Below are 18855 nucleotides of genomic sequence, written 5' to 3' on the forward strand. Positions count from 1 at the left end.
AGAACAGATTTAGTGCCCTTTAGGCTGAGGAGAAGCTTGGTATGAGTCGCCAGGCAGAAACCTCTCTTCTCCTGGAGGACAAGGACAAAGGAAGGTCAGGAGGCAAGAGCACAGCTTACTGCACTTCCCTTGGGGGCTGAGACCCCACTGCACAGTCCTTCTGTGGGGGACAGGAAATGACCCCAGGGGGACACACTGGGTGAGGGACCCAGCATGCCCCGCTCGCTCGCCGCCACCGCTCGAATTCCCCCCCGACTAGGACGGGCCCGGGTGGGAGCCGCACACGGCCTCCCTCACCGAGGGCACTGCGTCTCCACCGAAGCCACGCCCGAGGGGGCCCTGCACTACAACGCCCAGCGTGCCCCGCGGCGGGCGGCGGCCTCTGCGCTTGCGCAGCGCTTGGAAACTTCCAGGCGGAGGGTACGGTGCCTTCTGGGTAGGAGACAGCTAGTCACTTCAGCGCCATTTTGTGGCGAGGGAGTGAGGAGTTGTATCGTTGTGTCTGGCGGTGCGGTGTGTTTGTGGATTGCGGTCAGCGTCATGGGCTCAGACAAACGGTGAGTGCGGGTTGGAGAGAGGGAGAGAGCGGTCGGGCGTGAACCGCTCTGCGGGCTGAAAGATGGTGGAAGCTGCTGCGGGTGTGGGCCATTCTCGTACTGAGCTTGACCCAATGTGCTCCGCAGCGTGAGCAGGACGGAGCGGAGCGGCCGCTACGGCTCCATCGTGGAGAGAGAGGATCGCGATGAGCGGGAGTCCCGGAGCCGGCGCAGGGACTCGGACTATAAGAGGTCCAGCGAGGAGCGCCGCGGCGACCGCTATGATGACTACCGCGACTATGACAGTCGAGACTATGATAGCCGAGACTACGACAGTCGCGACGGCCGGGACTGCCGCGACTATGACAGCCGGGACTACGACAGTCGCGACAGCCGGGACTACGACAGTCGCGACAGCCGGGACTGCCGGGACTACGACAGCCGAGACTGCCGAGATTATGATAGTCGTGACAGCCGGGACTACGACTGCCGAGACTACGACAGCCGGGACTGCCGAGACTATGACAGTCGTGACAGCCGAGACTATGATAGCCGGGACTACGACAGAGATTATGATAGCCGCGACTACGACAGCCCTGAGGTGAGTGGGGCGGGCGAGCCAGACCAGAGTGCGGCGCTGCAGGTGGGACCTCACAGTGCTGGGTGGCTCTGGCCGCCCCGGGGGGAAGGGAAGGGCAGGGTGTAGTGGGGGATGCGCTTGCCTTTTGTGGCCCTGCATCAGTGCCCGCACCAGCCTCGGATCCTGAAACAGGTGCTGCTAGGAGTGGTGGAATCCTGCAGTCCCTAGTGTTGGTTTTTGTACATTTTGCTAAGGCATTAGCATTTTGCTAAGGCGGTTGTGAGAGTTGAAGTTTTACATCCATATTTCTGCATGGAGGTGCTAGGACAAAAACTAATAAAAGTACTTCTGCATGAATTTTTTTTCTTATGTATTTTTTGTAAGTGTGGCTATTAATTCTGGGTGCTGGCTTCTTAGAGGGAGCGGGAGCGCAGGAATAGTGACAAATCAGAAGATGGGTACCATTCTGATGGCGACTATGGAGAGCATGACTACAGGAATGACATTAATGATGAGAAAGAAAGCAAGACCATCATGTTACGTGGCCTTCCCATCACTGTTACAGAAAATGATGTAAGTAGCCAGGAATGGGCTTTCCTGGCCCACTGAAAAATGTACGGTTTTGTATCAGCAGATCTGCATGGCAGTTATTGCTGCCATTTTCTTGAAAGCCGCAGTTGCGGTGAGCCCATTTTAAGCATGTTGTAGTGCTTCCATTTTGGGTCTTGGAAGGATTTAAACTGTCAGTATTGCGTGTTAAGTAACAGGTCAGCTGAATGTTAAGCTATCAGTGTTTCTTTAAAATAGAACAATCTGAATAGACTATTTTCACACATATTTAGGTGCTTTCCCTTAGACTTAATGAATTTTAAACTATGTACTCTTTCCTGCTTTTCCTTTTCACTATAGGACCCAGGTTTATATTTGAAGATTTTTCTGGGTGAGAGTGACGTGATTTAATTTTTGCAGGTCTTTCCTGAAGCAAGAAATTATGACTGGTAGGGTTAAACAGATACACTTAGCTCCTCAGCTAAGTAGGGTGTGCACAAAGCTGCTTTGTGTTGGTACCAGCTGTGGGAGTCATAAAATGGCTGCTGCAGAGCTGACAGAGGAAGTACAAATAAGCTTGGTAGATGGTTGTCTAACTTCTCTGCTCTTGCAGTGCCAATTTAGGTTCTGATAGAAGGATCTTGGAAGTGACTAGTTTTCAGCTTTCTTTTTTTTTTTTTTTTTTTTTTTTTGTTTTTCTAGTTACCAAGATAAAAGCCTGCAACTGTTTAAAAAAAAATTTCACAAGACTCTTCTCTCTGAATCTGAGGGTTTGTGCTTTAATTGCTGGTATACAGAATCTTTTTGCACTGCTTTTGCAATGGATATTTTGTCTTCCTTTTTTTTCTTCGTTGATTAATTGCTACCCTCCTAATACTGAGTATTCTTTTCAGTCACTGTGTGCTGATCTAAAGTTGTCATAGGTACTTGATACAATGTAGGCTCTTGCATCCACTTGATGCAACTTAGTCAGACATTTCAGAACATCTCAAAACAGAGTTGTTCCCAAGGATTGTAGCTCTGCCATTTTGCAAATAACTGTAACATAATGTATGGGAAAGTTCAAACAGAATTTTAATTCTTAGCCAGTCTTAGGGTATAGATTATGCTTTTTAGAACTGCTAACTTTTCTAGTTTGAAGTTAATGTTTATGTGACTCTTTGGATTATAGCTGTACATGTTTTCCAGCTTTCACTTCTTTTGTGAAAAAAGTTAGTTGCTTGAAGATAATAGGTCAGTTCCAATAGGCATGTAAATCGGTTTTGATTCTTGTTCACTGAACAGCTCTGTTGTATGTGATACAGGGCGAGTTCTGTAAAACTTGTTGAAAAGCTCAGTGTTCTGCTCTTAATTAACTTCCATGTAACTTCCTTCTCCATGTGCCTCTATCCAAAAATCTATGTAGCATGTGCCACATTTTAGGCAACTTTGGTATGGCTGAAGACTTGATGTTACTTTAGCTTGTTCTTTGATAGCATGTTTTCCATAACTTAATTTCTCCTTTGAAAAATGCAGGGAGAGACTGTTAGAGGATGATGACTGTATATTGAGGCTTAAGAATGCATATATCGTGGAGCCTTGTAGTATGGCGTTCTTTTCTCCTTTGCTTGGAGTTAGTTGTATTGATATGCAGGGAGGGTGTGCCAGCAATGTTCTTTATAAACACTGGAGCAAGTAGTCTCTACTAAACTTCGTATAAATAACTTTGCAACATAAAGTCTTTGTGGTTCAGGTTCTCAAGGATTCGGTGGTCTAAATGAAGACAGCAGTTACTTTAGTGTACAAAGGACTACATGGTTTTGTGATGTCTGTTACTCTTTTTTCCTTGGAGTCTGTCTTTTTTTTCAGAGACAATGTTTTGAATTTTATGATATGTTTACGTACTTATTGCATATACAATAGGACACAACCTAGTTATCTGAGCTGTCTGCCAAAATTCGGAATGTAACTGTGTGATTAAAATCTCATGCAGATTCGGGAGCTTATTGAATCCTTTGAAGGTCCTCAGCCTGCAGACGTGAGGCTGATGAAAAGAAAGACAGGTGAGAGCTCTTACCCAGTTTTTAATGTCACCTTCCTCTTCCCCAGCCCAAAACAGTATCCAGAATTACCCCCAAACTGCAAGCACGTGCAATAAAAATAAAAGATTTGCCATGGCTAAGGAATGTGGCTTTTTTGGAAGATTTTTAGATAGCTGACCAACATGTTAAAAAGAAGTCTGTCTACAGGGGTTTTTGTTAACAGGTATTGGTAAGTAATACTAGTGTAAACCTTTTTGATAGTATGTAGTCTGTTGCATGGTTACCTTTAAACGTGGATTCAAATCAAGCAAAATGTAGCCAGTTAAGGGAGCTTGGTTCCTTGCCATGGCAAAATAACAAGCAGATCGCAGCAGTTGACGTCGCATTTGTAAAGCTGCTTTGTCATGAAGTAATGAAGCAGTTGGAGAGAGATTCACCTGTTTTAAAGGAACTGACTAACACAAGTATCCCGTCTATATCTGAATGCTGTCTCTAGGTGTAAGCCGTGGTTTCGCCTTCGTGGAGTTTTATCACTTTCAAGATGCTACCAGCTGGATGGAAGCCAATCAGGTTGCTTCACTCACCAAGTCTAGATAATCCTGAAAATGGAACAAGTCTGTACAGTTAAAAAAAAAAAAAAAAAAAAAAAGGAAAAACAGAGGTGGAAGGAGTGGTTTGTTCCATAACACTGATATTTAAAAGAATAAAAGCTTTGTATATATTAAAATTTGTAGGAGTGGAACAAAGTATCAGGTAATGTTAGGAGAGAAAATTGGCTATTTTGAATGCTCCCTGGAAAAATGTGCTGTTGTTGTAAATTACACAGTGCCAGTCTAATTTACTCCTGAAGGCTTATCACGTAGTCCTTAGAAAACTCAAACTTATTTCTGCCTGACATTTGCTTCTCCTTTGTTGCCAGAGAAAGCACTGTATGCTGATTCCTGCTTTACAGTGGTGCTAACCCTGACAAAATTTAGAAAATGATGTGCTACATCACAGGAGTAGTTCTCTCGCTTTAGTCAGGGGAACACACTGGCTCTTTTAGAGGAGAAGCACATTTATGCCAAATGAAATTAGTGAAGAGTGAGTTCTTCTAAAAGTTATGCTGTGTATTTTGGCTTCTCTGGAGTATGACTCGGTAAGGAACCAAAATCCCCTCCAAAACAAGTCTTCCATTAGGTATTTTCTTCCTCAGTGACAATTCCTGTTGCACTGCAAATAGTTATACTTGGTTTTGCTACGTTGTGGATGTTGATAATCTATTTGAACAGCAGAACTTAAAAATGCTCTCAAAGTGAGCAGTGTGTATCAAGCCTTTTTTCTTTTTTGTTTTTTTTAAACATCTAAGTAACTGGTGTTAAGGTTCCTGTAAGGCATGATGAATGATATCTTGTGTTGCTTTTGTACATAAAGAAATAGCACCATAATGGAGTTGTAGACTGTTAAATTTCAGTAGACAGAAGTTGCAGCATACTGTGCGTTAGAATAAGGTTTCATGTGTCTCATGCCATATGTCATTTCCCTGGTAAGAGAGCAGTATTCAAGTTGGATTTTTTCCTGTTGTGCTAATCGGTAGGGTCACTGGATGCACCAGAAAGACTCGTGTCAAGAACTAAAGGCTGAGCATATTTTGAGAAATAAGATAATTTTAATATATACAAAGCTGTGTTGATGTGTAATTAATTGAAACAAATATCCAAATTCACTCCAGTAACCCAACCACCCTAGTAGTAGGGAAAACATAGAATCTCCCCAGCAGCCTTGTTGCTGACTGATAGATAAAAGGATGATGTGTTGTAACTATGCCACCAGCTTTGTTTCTATGTGTGCATATCCAGTGAGTGCTGGGCCCTCCAACCCTCCCTCTGCCGGTAGGAGAAATGGCTTTGCCCTTATTAATTATGCAGAATGTGAGAGCCCTACTAGATTTGTCAGACACAGAAAAGCCACCAATCCTGACACTTACGTGGTGCCTCTGCCATAAGCTAACCCTTTATAAAAGTAATTCTTGAATTAAAATGTCTGGGATATGGTCTTAATGCACACTTCCTCAGACATACTCCTACCTGTTTGACTGAAATGTTGTGATGGCCGTATTTGGAAAGGGCATTCTGCACACCCAGGCTTGGCAAAGTCTGTGGCTTGGAATCATGGCTTCTTAAATAGATTTAAATTCCTAACTCCTTTAAAGTCACAGAGTGAGAGGACATTCTGTGAAAGCATTATGAATTTTTACTACCCCTGGAGAAGCTTCACTTGCAATCTAGTTACTCATTTTGGAGAGTTCCTGCCTGAAGGAAGAACACAAACCTCTTACCTAGGCATTCATTTGAACTGGTGCATTAGCCAAAGGAGTTCACTCTTGAGTTACATTTCAGTTGATGGCACTTGTCATCCAGCCTCCAAGAAGTCTTAAAAGGGTCCCTTTTGGAGGAGTTACTGTATTTTCAGAGGGACACTTCCTGAAGAAAGTGCTTGGAAAAATAGTCCAAATGCTGTTGTTTAAAGATCTAGGGTATTTGGAGTAGGGGAAGAAGTGAAGCAGTCACCTAAGGACACGTTTAAAAAGTTGCTCAGTACTGTATCAGAAGTGAATAGAAGCAGTTGGGGGGCAAAGAGACTCCTAAAATATCTGTTAATCCTGAATGCAGCAGGTTAGGACTTTGTCTCTTTCGAGACACTTCCTGGTTCCATGTCAGCGTTTAGTGTTTGGCAGCTTTTTCAACACTCCCTGATTCCGTTTATCTTTGCTCCACATCCCATTCTCTTACTGCCCTCGTCCTCCTCTCTGCAGGATTGGATGGGCAGGGTGTAGGTGGCGGTGGTTGTCCTCCACGTCCTCCCCATATGTTGTCCATTTAATTCAGGAGCACTGATTCCTCCGAAGGGTGCTCTGCCATGGGAAAATGAGCATGTGTGCCTCAATACAGGAATAATTGAAATCACTTTTTTTGCAGAAAAAGCTCGTGATTCAGGGGAAGCAGATTGCAATGCACTACAGCAACCCCAGGCCTAAATTTGAAGACTGGCTTTGTAACAAGGTACAGTGCTTATGTTCATTGTAGACAATTTCTCTTTGGTTCAGTTCTCTTTACCAGCTCGGTAATTCAAGCAGACAGCTAAGTGATTCAGACTTGTTTGTACTGTTGGTCCCTATGACATTGTAGGAATGCTAAGAAAATTCAAGTGTTTTGTAGCTCTGGTGACAAATAGGCGAAGTGACAGAAACCTTCAAACATAAGGCATCTGGAGATGTCCATGTCAGAGCTAAAAGATTAAGATTGGGACTGGCCTCAGTACTTCTGTCTGCAGCAGACTGCAGACTTTACCAGTGAAGCTCCATGTTGCTTGGTAAATGGGTGACTGATGCAGAGCAGCTCTTCCAAGAGTTACTATTTGCATTTAAAGTGATGGAGTATGTTACTTCTTAAGGGATTTGTTATATTGTTAAGGGAATTATTCTGTTAATATACCACTCCTTGATAGAAAGTCTGATAACACTTGTAGTCTTACTTTTTCTACCTTTGGCTTTTGTTGGATGCAGTAATTGTGCAGAGGCATATATTATAGAATGGAGATATGAAGGACAGTGTTAGTGGTTTTGATTCTATATTCAAAGACCATGCAGTAAGCTATTCTAGAATATGAAGTCATTAGATATGTTCTGTATTCCTCAGCTCAGCTTGTTTGATATGTTTCCCCCCCCCCCAAAAAAAAAGGGGGGGGGAGATGGCTTAGCAAGATCAAAACAAGGCTGTTCCGTAACATCTCAAGTGCCTTTTTTTTTTCCCAGTAAAGGTGAACACATGTGCTTTAGTCTTGTGCTTTATTTTAGTATCGTGCTGTTCTAAAGCAGTTACTGTGACTGGGATCATAAGTAGGAAACCATACAGTTAAAATAGCTAAATAACTTAAGACAGATTTACTGATGTGGACAAGAGAACTCAGACATTTTGAAAAGCAGCCATGATGCAGATAAGCGTGAATTCTGCTGTTCTTGTTTACTCTGGTGTGCTTAGTTTCGTTGTGGTACTTTGCATAAATGTCTTATTTTCAGTATTGTACAGTACATGCCAGAATTGTTAAAAAATACTTTTTAAGTTCTTATTAGACTTGCTCTTCTTCTTCCTCCTAGTGCTGCCTTTACAACTTCAGGAGGAGGCTAAAATGCTTCCGTTGTGGAGCAGACAAATTCGGTAAGTTACATTCATCTCTTGATGTATTTGACTTTTGTGGGAGACTTTGTCCTTCATAGGAAACAAAGTTTACTGTAGGTCCTAGGTTGGCTTGTGAAATACTGATTTTGAGAGGTTGAGGCTTATTTTGACTAAAATACTTTCTTCTTCCTATGAAGATTCAGAACAGGAGGTACCACCTGGAGCAGCAGAAGCCGTTCAATCTGTGGACTATTACTGTGATAGTAAGTTATGTTGGACTACTTCTGTAAGATGTACTGTAAACATATGTATTCATCCTTGTGCATCAGACTGGGTTTTGGCACCCAGCTTGAGCTCTTCCAGTGCAGATGGCTTAGCACGGTTTGGTTTTGATTTGTAGACTGGTATGTGTAGACTGGTTAGTGCTTCTGCTCAGGAAGAGGATTACTCAGAAGTCTATTGACAACCTTCTCACCTTCCTAGTGAAACAAGTTCTCCTTCCTGGCAACCCTATACTTTTGAGACTGAAATATACTGATGTTTAAAATCATTGGGTTTTGTGAAGAACTTAAAGTACTCTGAAAAGCTTTTATTTGCACAGCTAATGTGATGCTTCCTTTTCTCTTCAGCTATCATTCTCCGAAACATTGCTCCTCACACAGTAGTGGAATCTATCATGACTGCATTGTCTCCATATGCCTCTCTGGCGGTCAATAATATTCGTCTTATCAAAGACAAGCAGACTCAGCAAAACAGAGGCTTTGCATTTGTGCAACTGTCTTCTGCCATGGTGAGGGCCTTATTGATGTATTTCATAGCTTGTTAATGTTCTGTAGATGAGGCTTTTAGAGCCCTTGTCCTGTCTCTAAAGACTGCCTGTGTTCACTGAGTGTTGCCAGATTGTTATTTGGACATGCATTCAGTGTGCCTTGAAGCCTTGTGATTGAAGGCTGGTTTCATGTTTAGATCACAAAGATGATGCATAGATTGGAGTATATAACATTTGAGGAGAATTGAACTACTTCATCCTTTGCAGCACCTAGTGAAAGTGTGTAGGGGAGGCAGACTCTGAAGGTTATACAAGGATAGAACAGTAGGCAACAGGCGTAAATTCAAAGACATGAAATTCCAGTGAGATACATAGAAGATGTTTTCACTGTGAGTGTGGTCAGATGCTACACCTCCCAGAGAGATGGTTGAATCTGCGTTGTTGGAGATTTCAAACTTAACTAGATGGGGTCCTGAGTAACCTGAGCTGTTTAGACTTCCTTTAAGCGAGTTGGACTGGATGATATTTTTTTAGGTCCTATCAACCTGAATTAAGTTTTGATGTTGGATGAAAGCAGGTGATTAATCTCTCTCTCTCTCTGATGGCCTTCGTTTTGGAGCAATTTTGGGCAAACTAATACCTGCTTCATAAAGCCGAGATTTTAGAAAATGTTTAAAGTTGTGACCCAGCTATGTCAGGGAACCTTAGTATATTTGCAGATAGTCTTTGACTAGTCCCATTGTGTCCTTTTAAGACTGTTTATGCCATGAGAGAAGATGGAGGTGTTCTTGTAGCTTTAGCTCCCTTCAGACAGCGTGTGAAAAGTTAGTAATTTGTTAAACCCTGAATCTTCACTTCCTCAGTAAGCTGCCTTTTATAATAATGAGTGTTTCTTGTTACAGGATGCTTCTCAACTGCTGCAGATTTTACAGAGTCTTCAGCCACCATTAAAAATTGATGGCAAAACAATTGGTGTTGACTTTGCAAAGAGTGCCAGAAAGTGAGTTGCAGAGCTGTTGGCTTTCCCTGTTTGTAAGATTTGCAGTTGTCATCCTGGCTTTCTTAAGATTACAGGCTCTGAAAAGCTTTGCTTCTCTCGTGTCTTGTGTTACTTTGACTCTCATGACACAAAAAAAACGATGATGCAATGTTTGTTCGCATCTGTATGTCCTCTGAAGCTGCTGTTGTGATTGTTGTACACAGCACTATAGTTTCCTAATGACTTGTTATCAACTCCATAGCAATGCGTATAGAAGTTCCTTCAGCCAACAAAGCACTGCTTTGCCTCATTCATTACACTGAAAATGTAGAATTACTGTGAAATCTAAACGTAAGGACAGACTGGAGACACATCTCCTTGAGTATGAAAAGGCAACATTTACTCAGGGTCTGCTTTTCTTGTTTTCAGAGACTTACTTCTCCCAGATGGTAACAGGGTCAGTGCCTTTTCTGTGGCCAGTACAGCTATTGCTGCAGCTCAGTGGTCATCTACTCAGGTATGATTTGGGAGCTGTTACTCATAGTCTTGTTTTCTTTGAATTGGAAATAAAGAGCATATAATTGTACTGCTGGCCATCTGTTTTAAGCAGCTCTGACAGTTCTGCTCTTGCAGTTTGATTAGGATCTAACTAGTGTTGAAATTTTTAAATGCAGTAACTTACTGTCTCTGACAAAACTTTATCTGCTGGAATTTCAGCCGCAGACTGGAGAAGGTGGCACCATTGACTACAGCTACCTTCAGTCAGGACAGGACGGCTACACACAGTATGCTCAGGTTAGTAGTGTTGATTGTGCTCTAAGCAGTAGGCAATTACGTTTTTAGTATCTGCTCCTCTTGTGTTACCATTCTTTTTTCTTCACAGTACTCCCAGGATTATCAGCAGTACTACCAAAATCAGGGAGGAGTGTTGGATACAGATGCAGCTACCATATCAGGTAGTAGTTTCAAAATGTGAGAGGTGGAATTTTTTGCAATGATAATTTTGCTGTAGCAATATTTTATCTTAGTCTTTATTTTACTCTGCTGTATGAAGCAACACTTGGCTGAGTTTGCTGTCAGGATATCTCTTTTAAGTACACGTTACTAGAAAACTATTTTTTTTTTTGTGGGCTCATCTAGTTTGTGAGGTTAAAGAGAGCAGCAGTTGTTTCAGAAAGTTGAGAAATGCCTTGTGCTCATGAGAGCTACCTAAGCAGCTCTATTCAAATCTTCAGTGTTGGGCAGCTGTCAGAGACCAGGAGTCATTCACTTGTATGTATCTCCTCCTAGAAAGGAAACTATTCCTTGTCTGGATAGAACATACCCACTGTGTATATCGTTCTCCTTTTGGATGTTTATTGCCTTGCTCAGCTGCTAGAGCTGGAATAAGGAGCTGAAGCTATAAGCAAAGTAATTCTCTCTAGGATGACGTACTGTCTTACATATTAATTGGCTTATCTGTTACTGCTCTTCATGTTGGCAGGAGCTCCAGTAACTACCACCACAGCAGCAGTTGTGTCGCAGAGTCCTCAGTTATATAATCAACAGACGAACTCACCTGATTCTCCGGTAATTTTAGAGTTAATTACTCTTTGTTTTCTGGGCAGTCAGGTTTATTGTTATATGGGATATCTGACTTACTTGTGACATCCCTTCTTAATGCGCATGGCACAGCAAAGCAAAGCTTCTAATTATCCATGGGTGAAGGTAGAACCAGAACTTGTATTTGTAACAGAATTGTCTACCATTTCTTTCCTCTGCTGGTTTTGCTCTTTATTAGAACTGCATATTAAGTGCAGTAGTCAAGAAGGGGTGGTTGTTGAACGTGTAGTTTCTTGGACCTCAGTAACAGTTTTTTCTTACCAAGGTTTCTATTCTTTTCAGACACAAACAGCACCAGCTACTACTAGCACTCAGGCGCAAACAACTGCCCCAACTGGTGTAGTCCCTGGCACCAAATACGGTAAGCTACAAGGAGCTGCTCCTGGTGGCAGATATGTCACTTGTTAGCGATAGAGATGTTTCTTTGGTTTGGTGTTCTGTTGCTATATGTAAGCGGTGAAACTGTTCCTGGAGAGTGCGCCTGTGCTAATGAAGAGTTCTTTACAGGCATTTTCTGTCATCGTAGCTTAGAATCTCGGAGTTCTATCTGAAACTTTAAAAGATACTTGTCTGACTTGTCTGAATTTCACTGGAATGATCATGTCCTACTTTTTTTTTTTTTAGCTGTCCCTGATACCTCCACCTACCAGTATGATGAATCTTCAGGATATTATTATGATCCTATTACAGGGCTCTACTATGATCCTAACTCCCAGGTAAACACAAGCTCTTCCCAACCATCAAAAATCTTTGGGTATGTTAGGTTCATTTCTTTCATCATATGATTGAAACTTCAAGGGGCACAAAATATGCAATGTTTATACTCTGTGTCTGCCCTCTGGTATACAGCTTAGTTTTTCGCTTCCCTACTTTCTGCCAATTTGGCCTGTATAGGGTTAATGTTCATCACAGACTCTGTCACTGAGACATTTCATTGTGCAGTACCTAGTGAAGTGTACCCAGGTCTGGACTCCGAGATAGCTGTGGCAGATCTGTAGGATTCTCCCTAATGCTGTTGTGGGGGAGCGCCTGTGTTCAGGGACAGAGTCTTAAGCCATTTCTGTGGCAGTTTGGATGTTCAGGAATACTGCTACGATATGATGCAGTATTCTGAAGCAGACAACTTTCTTAGTATCCAGGGGAGAACCCTAGTTTGTGAGGTGTTTTAGCTGTCTGACTCTGTTTTCCATCTCATTGTCAGTATTACTACAATGCCTTAACCCAGCAGTATCTCTACTGGGATGGTGAAAAGGAGACCTACATGCCTGCTGCAGAAGGTATAACGTACCAGCAGACAGCTACTGTAACTACCACCAAAGAAGTGAAGGAGAAGAAAGAGAAACCTAAGAGTAAAACAGCTCAGCAGGTAAAAGATGAAATGGAATTGTAACTCGGCCAAGTTCTTGAATGAAATGAGGTTATAGTTACTCTTTTTGGTGACAAGGTAAAACCTAGGTTATCTGGTGAGATACATAGCTGCACTTTGCAGCAGACATTGTGTACAGGGCTGAGGAAAGGTGGAGTTCGGAAGACTTCAGTGCAGAAGGCAATTCTTCGTAAGAGGAACATCTAAGAAAACATGCCAAGACCAGTGGGAGCATAGCTAAACCATTGGTTAAATGAGTGGGTAAGAAAGATTCATCCGGTGACAGAAGCGAACTGCAGTATTTCTTGAATGCTGGCATACAGCGGAATGGCTGCACTACATTGTTATGTGAGAAAACAAAGTGGTACAAAGTGGTAATGGGTTGCCTTGTTCTAGGAACTGCATGCAAGTGGAATGACTGAATTGATATCATCGGAGACAAGCCTCTGTAAAGAAGCTGTCTGTGTCTGAGCAAACCACTGTGTGCCTTTCAGATTGCTAAAGACATGGAGCGTTGGGCAAAGAGTTTGAACAAGCAGAAAGAGAACTTCAAGAATAGCTTCCAGCCACTAAGCACCAGAGAAGAAGAGCGGAAAGAATCAGCGGCTGCAGATGCAGGCTTTGCCCTTTTTGAGAAAAAGGTGAAGGTATTGGGAATGGAGTGCATAGTGTAGCAGACAACAGAAAGCTCAGTGCTCTTATGTTTTTACCTTATCCAGGGAGCTCTATCTGAGAGACAGCAGATCTTGCCAGAAGTGATCAAAAATGGGGAAGATGAGAATCCACTCAAGGTGAGTGTGAGGCATCTGCCAGATTGCTTTGCAGCCAAAAGAGCTGGGGCTTCTGTATTTCCAAAGATTATTAGAATGTGGTAAAGCATTTAAGAGCAGGACTAGTAGAGACTTGTTTTCTAGGCTGTCATCTATAGGAGATTGTGATGGTTATGATCTAGTGCAGCAGGCTGTGTGACTTGAGATGCATTGAGAAGAGTTTTGATTTCTGCTAGTCTTTAAGTGTCAGGGCTTAGCTGAGGTTTTGAGGTTTCTAAAAAGTGTATATTCACATTTGTTTGGCTAGTGAGGACTAAGACTTGTAGCAGCCAGTGTGGCATGTGGTTCTCCTCGAGTTGCATTTTTAAGTAATGCAAGAGGAGTGTCTCTCCTGTGTGCGCAGTGAGCACATCTACAGTCTTCTTTTTCTGCTTCTGGGCTCTTCTGTTAATATGGTAATACTATTATGCTTCCCCTAATGTTGTCCTTTCTTCTAGCGTGGCCTAGTGGCTGCTTACAGTGGCGATAGCGATAATGATGAGGACCTGTTGGAAAGAATGGAGAATGAAGAAGAGAAGCTGACTGACTGGAAGAAGATGGCTTGTCTGCTGTGTAGAAGGCAATTTCCAAACAAAGATGCTCTGATTCGGCACCAGCAGCTGTCTGATTTGCACAAGGTAATTACAATATGCTGCCAGAAAGATACTTGGTTGCCATAATTCAGTGTGTAGGCCAAAGTGGCAATGCACGTTGCTACTGGAATGCTCTTTTTACCCTTAATGCAAAAGTACTCGTAGGTGGGTTGCTGTTGGTCAGGTCTTCTATAAGCCAGCTACTTATTTAAAACAAAGGCTTATTTGCTGATGTGTTGCGAGTTTCATGCTGTTAATGCAAATCTCTTGTTGCAGCAAAACATGGACATCTATAGGAGATCAAAGCTTTCGGAGCAGGAACTTGAAGCTTTGGAGCTACGTGAGCGAGAGGTCAGTGTTTAGGTGACTAGATGAGTGACTAATAGAAAGGACCTGCATAGATGAGGGGTTCAGCTCTCCTGCTGACTTGTCACTTACGAGGTAATCCTAGTAAGCTAACCCCTTTCTAGGTCAAGGTTCAGAGTTTTCTTGTTGTACAGAGAGAAGTACCCCTGATAGTACAGCCACTGCTTATCAAGGAAGAGTCCTTCCACCTCCAAATTTGAGATGGAGAGCGCTCTCGCAGGGCCAATGACTTTCGGGCAGCATTGGATGGCAGCTAAACTGCTCAAATCCAGTGGGTTCTACCTAGCCTTACAGCCAGACTCTTAATACCCCTGTGCAGTTTCTTTTGTGCCTCAGAGGACTGCAATTCAAAGATTAGTCCTGTTGGTGTGGAAATTGACAGTTGTTGCCACAGGCTGCTGTAGAGAGTTTTCTGTAATAGCAGTCATTTAGTTTACTTTGGTAGCCCTAGATAAGCAAGATTCTTTTGAAACAATGCTAAATCTGGTTACATTGTTGCAGATGAAATACAGAGATAGAGCTGCTGAGAGACGGGAGAAGTACGGCATTCCAGAGCCCCCTGAGCCAAAACGAAAGAAGGTCTATGATGCTGGCACAGTGTATGTATCTGAAAGTTCCTTTGGTGCTTGCTTGAATTCATGATGAGCACCCTTGTTAAGTGACCTTTTCTTTTTTCCTGTAGTAATTATGAGCAGCCCACTAAGGATGGTCTTGACAATAGTAATATCGGCAACAAGATGCTCCAGGCTATGGGCTGGAGGGAAGGCTCAGGTTTGGGGAGGAAATGTCAGGGCATCACTGCACCCATTGAGGTAAGTAGAAGTGTGGTGGTACCTTTTGGTTTGGTACTTGTTTTATTAAGAGGTACTCACTGTTGAGAAGATCACTTATGTGGCATGAAGAAACTGCCATTCCTATGAAAGCTGCCTAGCAAAGCCTCAGAAAGACGGTGGCATTTCAGACAGACCAGGAACTCGCACAGTAAGTGTTGTGCTTGCTTCCTTGAGGAATTTGGCTCCTCAGGTGACACAGCAGCAGCCAAAGATTAGAACTGTGTACCGCCTGTGTGGCTCAGGGTGGGCTACCCTCTGTCCAGGTAGTACAAGTAGCCCAGCTGTTGGCTTTCCTGGATTTGACCATGCTGTGAGCTACCCTGTTAGGAGCTACATTCTCATGCAGTTTAATTTCAGCTGATTTTTGGGGTGAGTTAACAGTGGTGCAGAATCATCAAGCCTCAGACTATTGCCTCTGTATACAAGGCTGAGATCCTGTTGGAATTATTCTCAGCAGTGTGAGACCCACTAGGTGAGGTTGAGACAGTGTTTTGATCCATGAGTGTTACTGTATTTCCCAAGTAGGGTGGTTTCCTGCTTGTTGCAGAGGCCTGGGGAGGGTTGGTATGTAGCTTCTTGCTCCAGAGCTGAACCATGTGTCCCTTCCCTTGCAGGCTCAAGTACGGATGAGAGGAGCTGGCTTGGGGGCCAAGGGTAGCTCCTATGGTGTCTCTACTGCAGATTCCTACAAAGATGCAGTGCGGAAAGCCATGTTTGCCCGTTTCACAGAGATGGAGTAATGTGCTCTGGCCTGTGAGCCTACAAACCACTTGGCAGCCAGAACTGACTGTTAAACCCTGTAGCCTTGCTGGCCTGGCTGTGTTCTGGTTATGGTTTAGAGTTGACCATTTTATTCCCTTGGACTCTTTCCCCCCTCTCGACATGTAACACTTCTGTACGTGAATTGTCAGAACTGTCACAACTTTGTGCTGGAGAGCTCCTGGCTAGACCAAAGGGGATGCTGATCTTTATACGGTCTTGTACATAATGTAATGTATTTTGTGTTCGATGTGTGTTCTCTCACTGCTGCTCCTGCCCTCCAGAGCTGGGGCAGGATGTGTTAGCTGTGGTTTCGCACCATCTCTGCTCTCCTTTTGTTGTATCGTCTTTTTTTTTTTTTTTTGAGAACTTTCCTGTACATTTTGTATGATACATCTTTGTATAGACTTTTTGAAAACTTTGATTCTAGTTGCCAATTTTGGCTCATTTCCAGAAGAAATACATCCAAAAATGATCCCATTTGTTTCTCAGTGGGTTAATGAAGAATAAGTTTCCGGTGCTACTTGTCCTTTCTGTGGTTCCGCTTCTTCCTTGCGAAGACCTTGTTGTGGAGTCTGTGTGTCATTGTTCATTGCACGTGTACTTCAGGTCACTTGCTACTTTCTTTAATCTCCATGATGTGCTGTGATTTACTATTAGTGTCGTCTTTTTTTTCAGAACTGCAGGGTAGAAGCTGACTGATCGCATCTGTCTGTTGCACTGCTGTAACTGTTTTCAGGCAGTGATGTCTGAGGGCCAACATATTCTTATGTTCCCTCCTGCATGAGCACCTTCTGCAGTGCTGAGCTAGGGGAGCAGGAAATGGCTACCAAAAGTGTATCCTGCAGTTTGCTCCAGGGCTGATGACCTGTGATGCAGCCTTGAGTATGAATGTTTGTAGGGAGACACTGAATGTTAGTTGCGTCTCTGCTGGGCAGTGAAACTGATGCTTCCTATAAGGAGGGAGCTTCCCTTCTGTAAAAGTCAGGTTCTGCTGAGGGAAGAGGGCAGCAAGCCTGTCTTACGCCAGAGGCTGGTAGGTGGTGAGCTAACACAAGATTGATGTGTTCCACATTGGCTTTCTGCCAGTCCTTTGGGGTGCAGCATCATGGGGCAGGTGGAGGGTGGAAGAGTTATGGCAAGCCCCATGTTTTTCTGAGATTACTTTCTTTCCTTACCGCTGTTAATTTAGCCCATGCTATGTTAATGTTCCTTGTCTGGCCATGTTTCTTTCCCTCAGCTTTCAGAGGAGGCAGGTGGGTTGTAGCCCCAGAGATCTACCACTTAAGATCAGCAGAGAAAGCTGGGCTTAACTCTGAACAGCACCTGTGTTTGTGGGGCTGGCAGTGCTTGGTGGTAGCATTAGTACTAGCCTGCTCCTGGCTCAGGCCTGCTTTCTGTAGAAGAGCACTCCATCGGAGTGGAGTAGGGGAAGCCTTTGGGTCTTGGTTAGCCTTGCCTGCTAGGGAAACCCAACTAGGAAGTCTTCCTTCTCTGAGGGAGTAGCTTGGGTCAGTGTTCACAGGGGGGCACAGGAAGGGCTTAGCTTGCAGAGCTTGAGTGAGGGCAGCCTGTTACTGCCACTCTCCCTGCCACCTTCTGAAGGTCTTCTATTGGCCTGTGCCTTGGCCCTGCACTTACTCTTTGCAGTTAGTTTTCAGGTGGGGAGACGGCTGTACTTTTCTTGATGCTGAATCTTGTGCTGGAGTGTGGCACTTTTGGCTCCTGACTGCTTTTTGATGGGTGCATGGCTCTGGGTGAACTAAGCCAGGTAGGAAAATCTTCCACTTAAATTAGGATGCCCAGGAGATCTTGAGGTTGGATGTGTGAAGTGGGGTGCTACACCTGGACTGGTGATCCTCAGGTTCCTGGAGTGAAGTCGATCCATGCATGGGATTGCTGGCATGTCCCCTAGTGAGAAGGGGAACCCCTGTGCGTAAGCACCCTAAGTTGTCCCTCCTCCATGCCTATAAGCCATGTAAAGCCCAACATGTTGAACCTTTGCTGCCTGCTGCTGCGTGGAGCTGTTACCTTCCCTGTGCATGGCAGGATGTCTGTGTGAGTTGCAGAGGGGTTTCAGGGATGCTTCAGCCCTGGGACCTGTTTTTGGTTGGCAAAGAGCACCTTGCCTGCCTTTGGTGCTAGGCCTTGGTGGGCTGTAGCTTTGTAGTTTTGTGTGTTATCCTGGGGTTAGGCTCTGTTCCTGAAGTATGCCATGGGTGAAGTGAAAGGGGGCCAAAAGGCCTTCCATGAGCAGGCTGGAAGCACTCCAAAGCCTTGTCTCATAGGAAAGATGCCATGGGTAGGGTCTGTTGTGTCACTGGAGCTGACTGTGCATCTGAAGCTATGCCACCAGGTGGCAGGCATGGCCCAGCTGTGGTACCTGGTGCCAGTTCTGGACATAATGCAGTGTTCACACAAACTTGCCTCTGAAATGTGGGACCTGGGGATTATCCCTTGTGCAAGCAAGGAAGAGTTTGAATTGGGCAAGTCTGTGAGAGGACCTGGCCTTGCTGGGCCACCCTGAGGAAAAGTGCCTGTGCTAGCCCTGGCAGAAGGCGTTATCCCTCTCACTTGCCGTATGATGAGCTGTAGGGCAGTGCAGTCTCCCCCGCACACGCTTCTAATGTGCGCTATCTGAGGCTTAAAGCCTCCTTCCTGCATACAAGGATCCGTGAACTGTGCATCACTTCAGGTCCAGCCTCAGGTGTTACAGGGTCCAGCAGATGCAAGGCAGGGCTGCCTAGTGGTTATGATACCCAGCAGCCTCTGCTCCCTACTTGTTAGCCCAGGGGAAGCGAAGGGGCTTGAGGCAGAGCAAGAAGACTTGGGAGTCTTGTGAGCAGCCACTGCCCTGAACTGCAGTAGCTGTCCCAGGCTCGGGGGGGAGAGCAGGAATGGGCTCCCAGGATGCAGGATCCCATGCCAAGGTTGAA

General features: G+C 44.2%; 1 protein-coding gene across 2 annotated transcripts; it reads left to right on the top strand.

The window, feature by feature from the left end:
- Positions 1–427: 427 nt before the first annotated feature.
- RBM5 (RNA binding motif protein 5) lies at positions 428–16572 on the top strand. Of its 2 annotated transcripts, none has more exons than XM_062585157.1 (24): positions 428–557; positions 684–1137; positions 1534–1689; positions 3638–3707; positions 4183–4256; positions 6644–6727; positions 7822–7882; positions 8041–8106; positions 8473–8633; positions 9515–9612; positions 10021–10108; positions 10309–10386; positions 10475–10550; positions 11075–11160; positions 11476–11554; positions 11818–11909; positions 12395–12559; positions 13054–13200; positions 13279–13350; positions 13827–14006; positions 14238–14312; positions 14829–14926; positions 15010–15139; positions 15775–16572. In XM_062585157.1, the coding sequence occupies exons 1-24, from the start codon at positions 541–543 to the stop codon at positions 15898–15900; spliced, it is 2733 nt and encodes a 910-aa protein (XP_062441141.1). In that variant the 5' UTR covers positions 428–540; the 3' UTR covers positions 15901–16572. The 2 variants fall into 2 exon arrangements, with proteins under 2 accessions (XP_062441141.1, XP_062441142.1); XM_062585158.1 differs by having other exon boundaries at positions 429–557; positions 10475–10547.
- Positions 16573–18855: the final 2283 nt, after the last annotated feature.

Source organism: Rhea pennata, chromosome 12 (assembly GCF_028389875.1).
Source record: "Rhea pennata isolate bPtePen1 chromosome 12, bPtePen1.pri, whole genome shotgun sequence".
NCBI classification, from domain to species: Eukaryota; Metazoa; Chordata; class Aves; order Rheiformes; family Rheidae; genus Rhea; species Rhea pennata.

Excerpts from the sequence above, each read along its gene's own strand:
- RBM5 (XM_062585157.1), top strand. Across the intron at positions 7,883-8,040 it reads TTGTGGAGCAGACAAATTCG|ATTCAGAACAGGAGGTACCA; the intron begins GTAAGTTACATT and ends CTTCCTATGAAG. Across the intron at positions 11,161-11,475 it reads CGAACTCACCTGATTCTCCG|ACACAAACAGCACCAGCTAC; the intron begins GTAATTTTAGAG and ends TATTCTTTTCAG.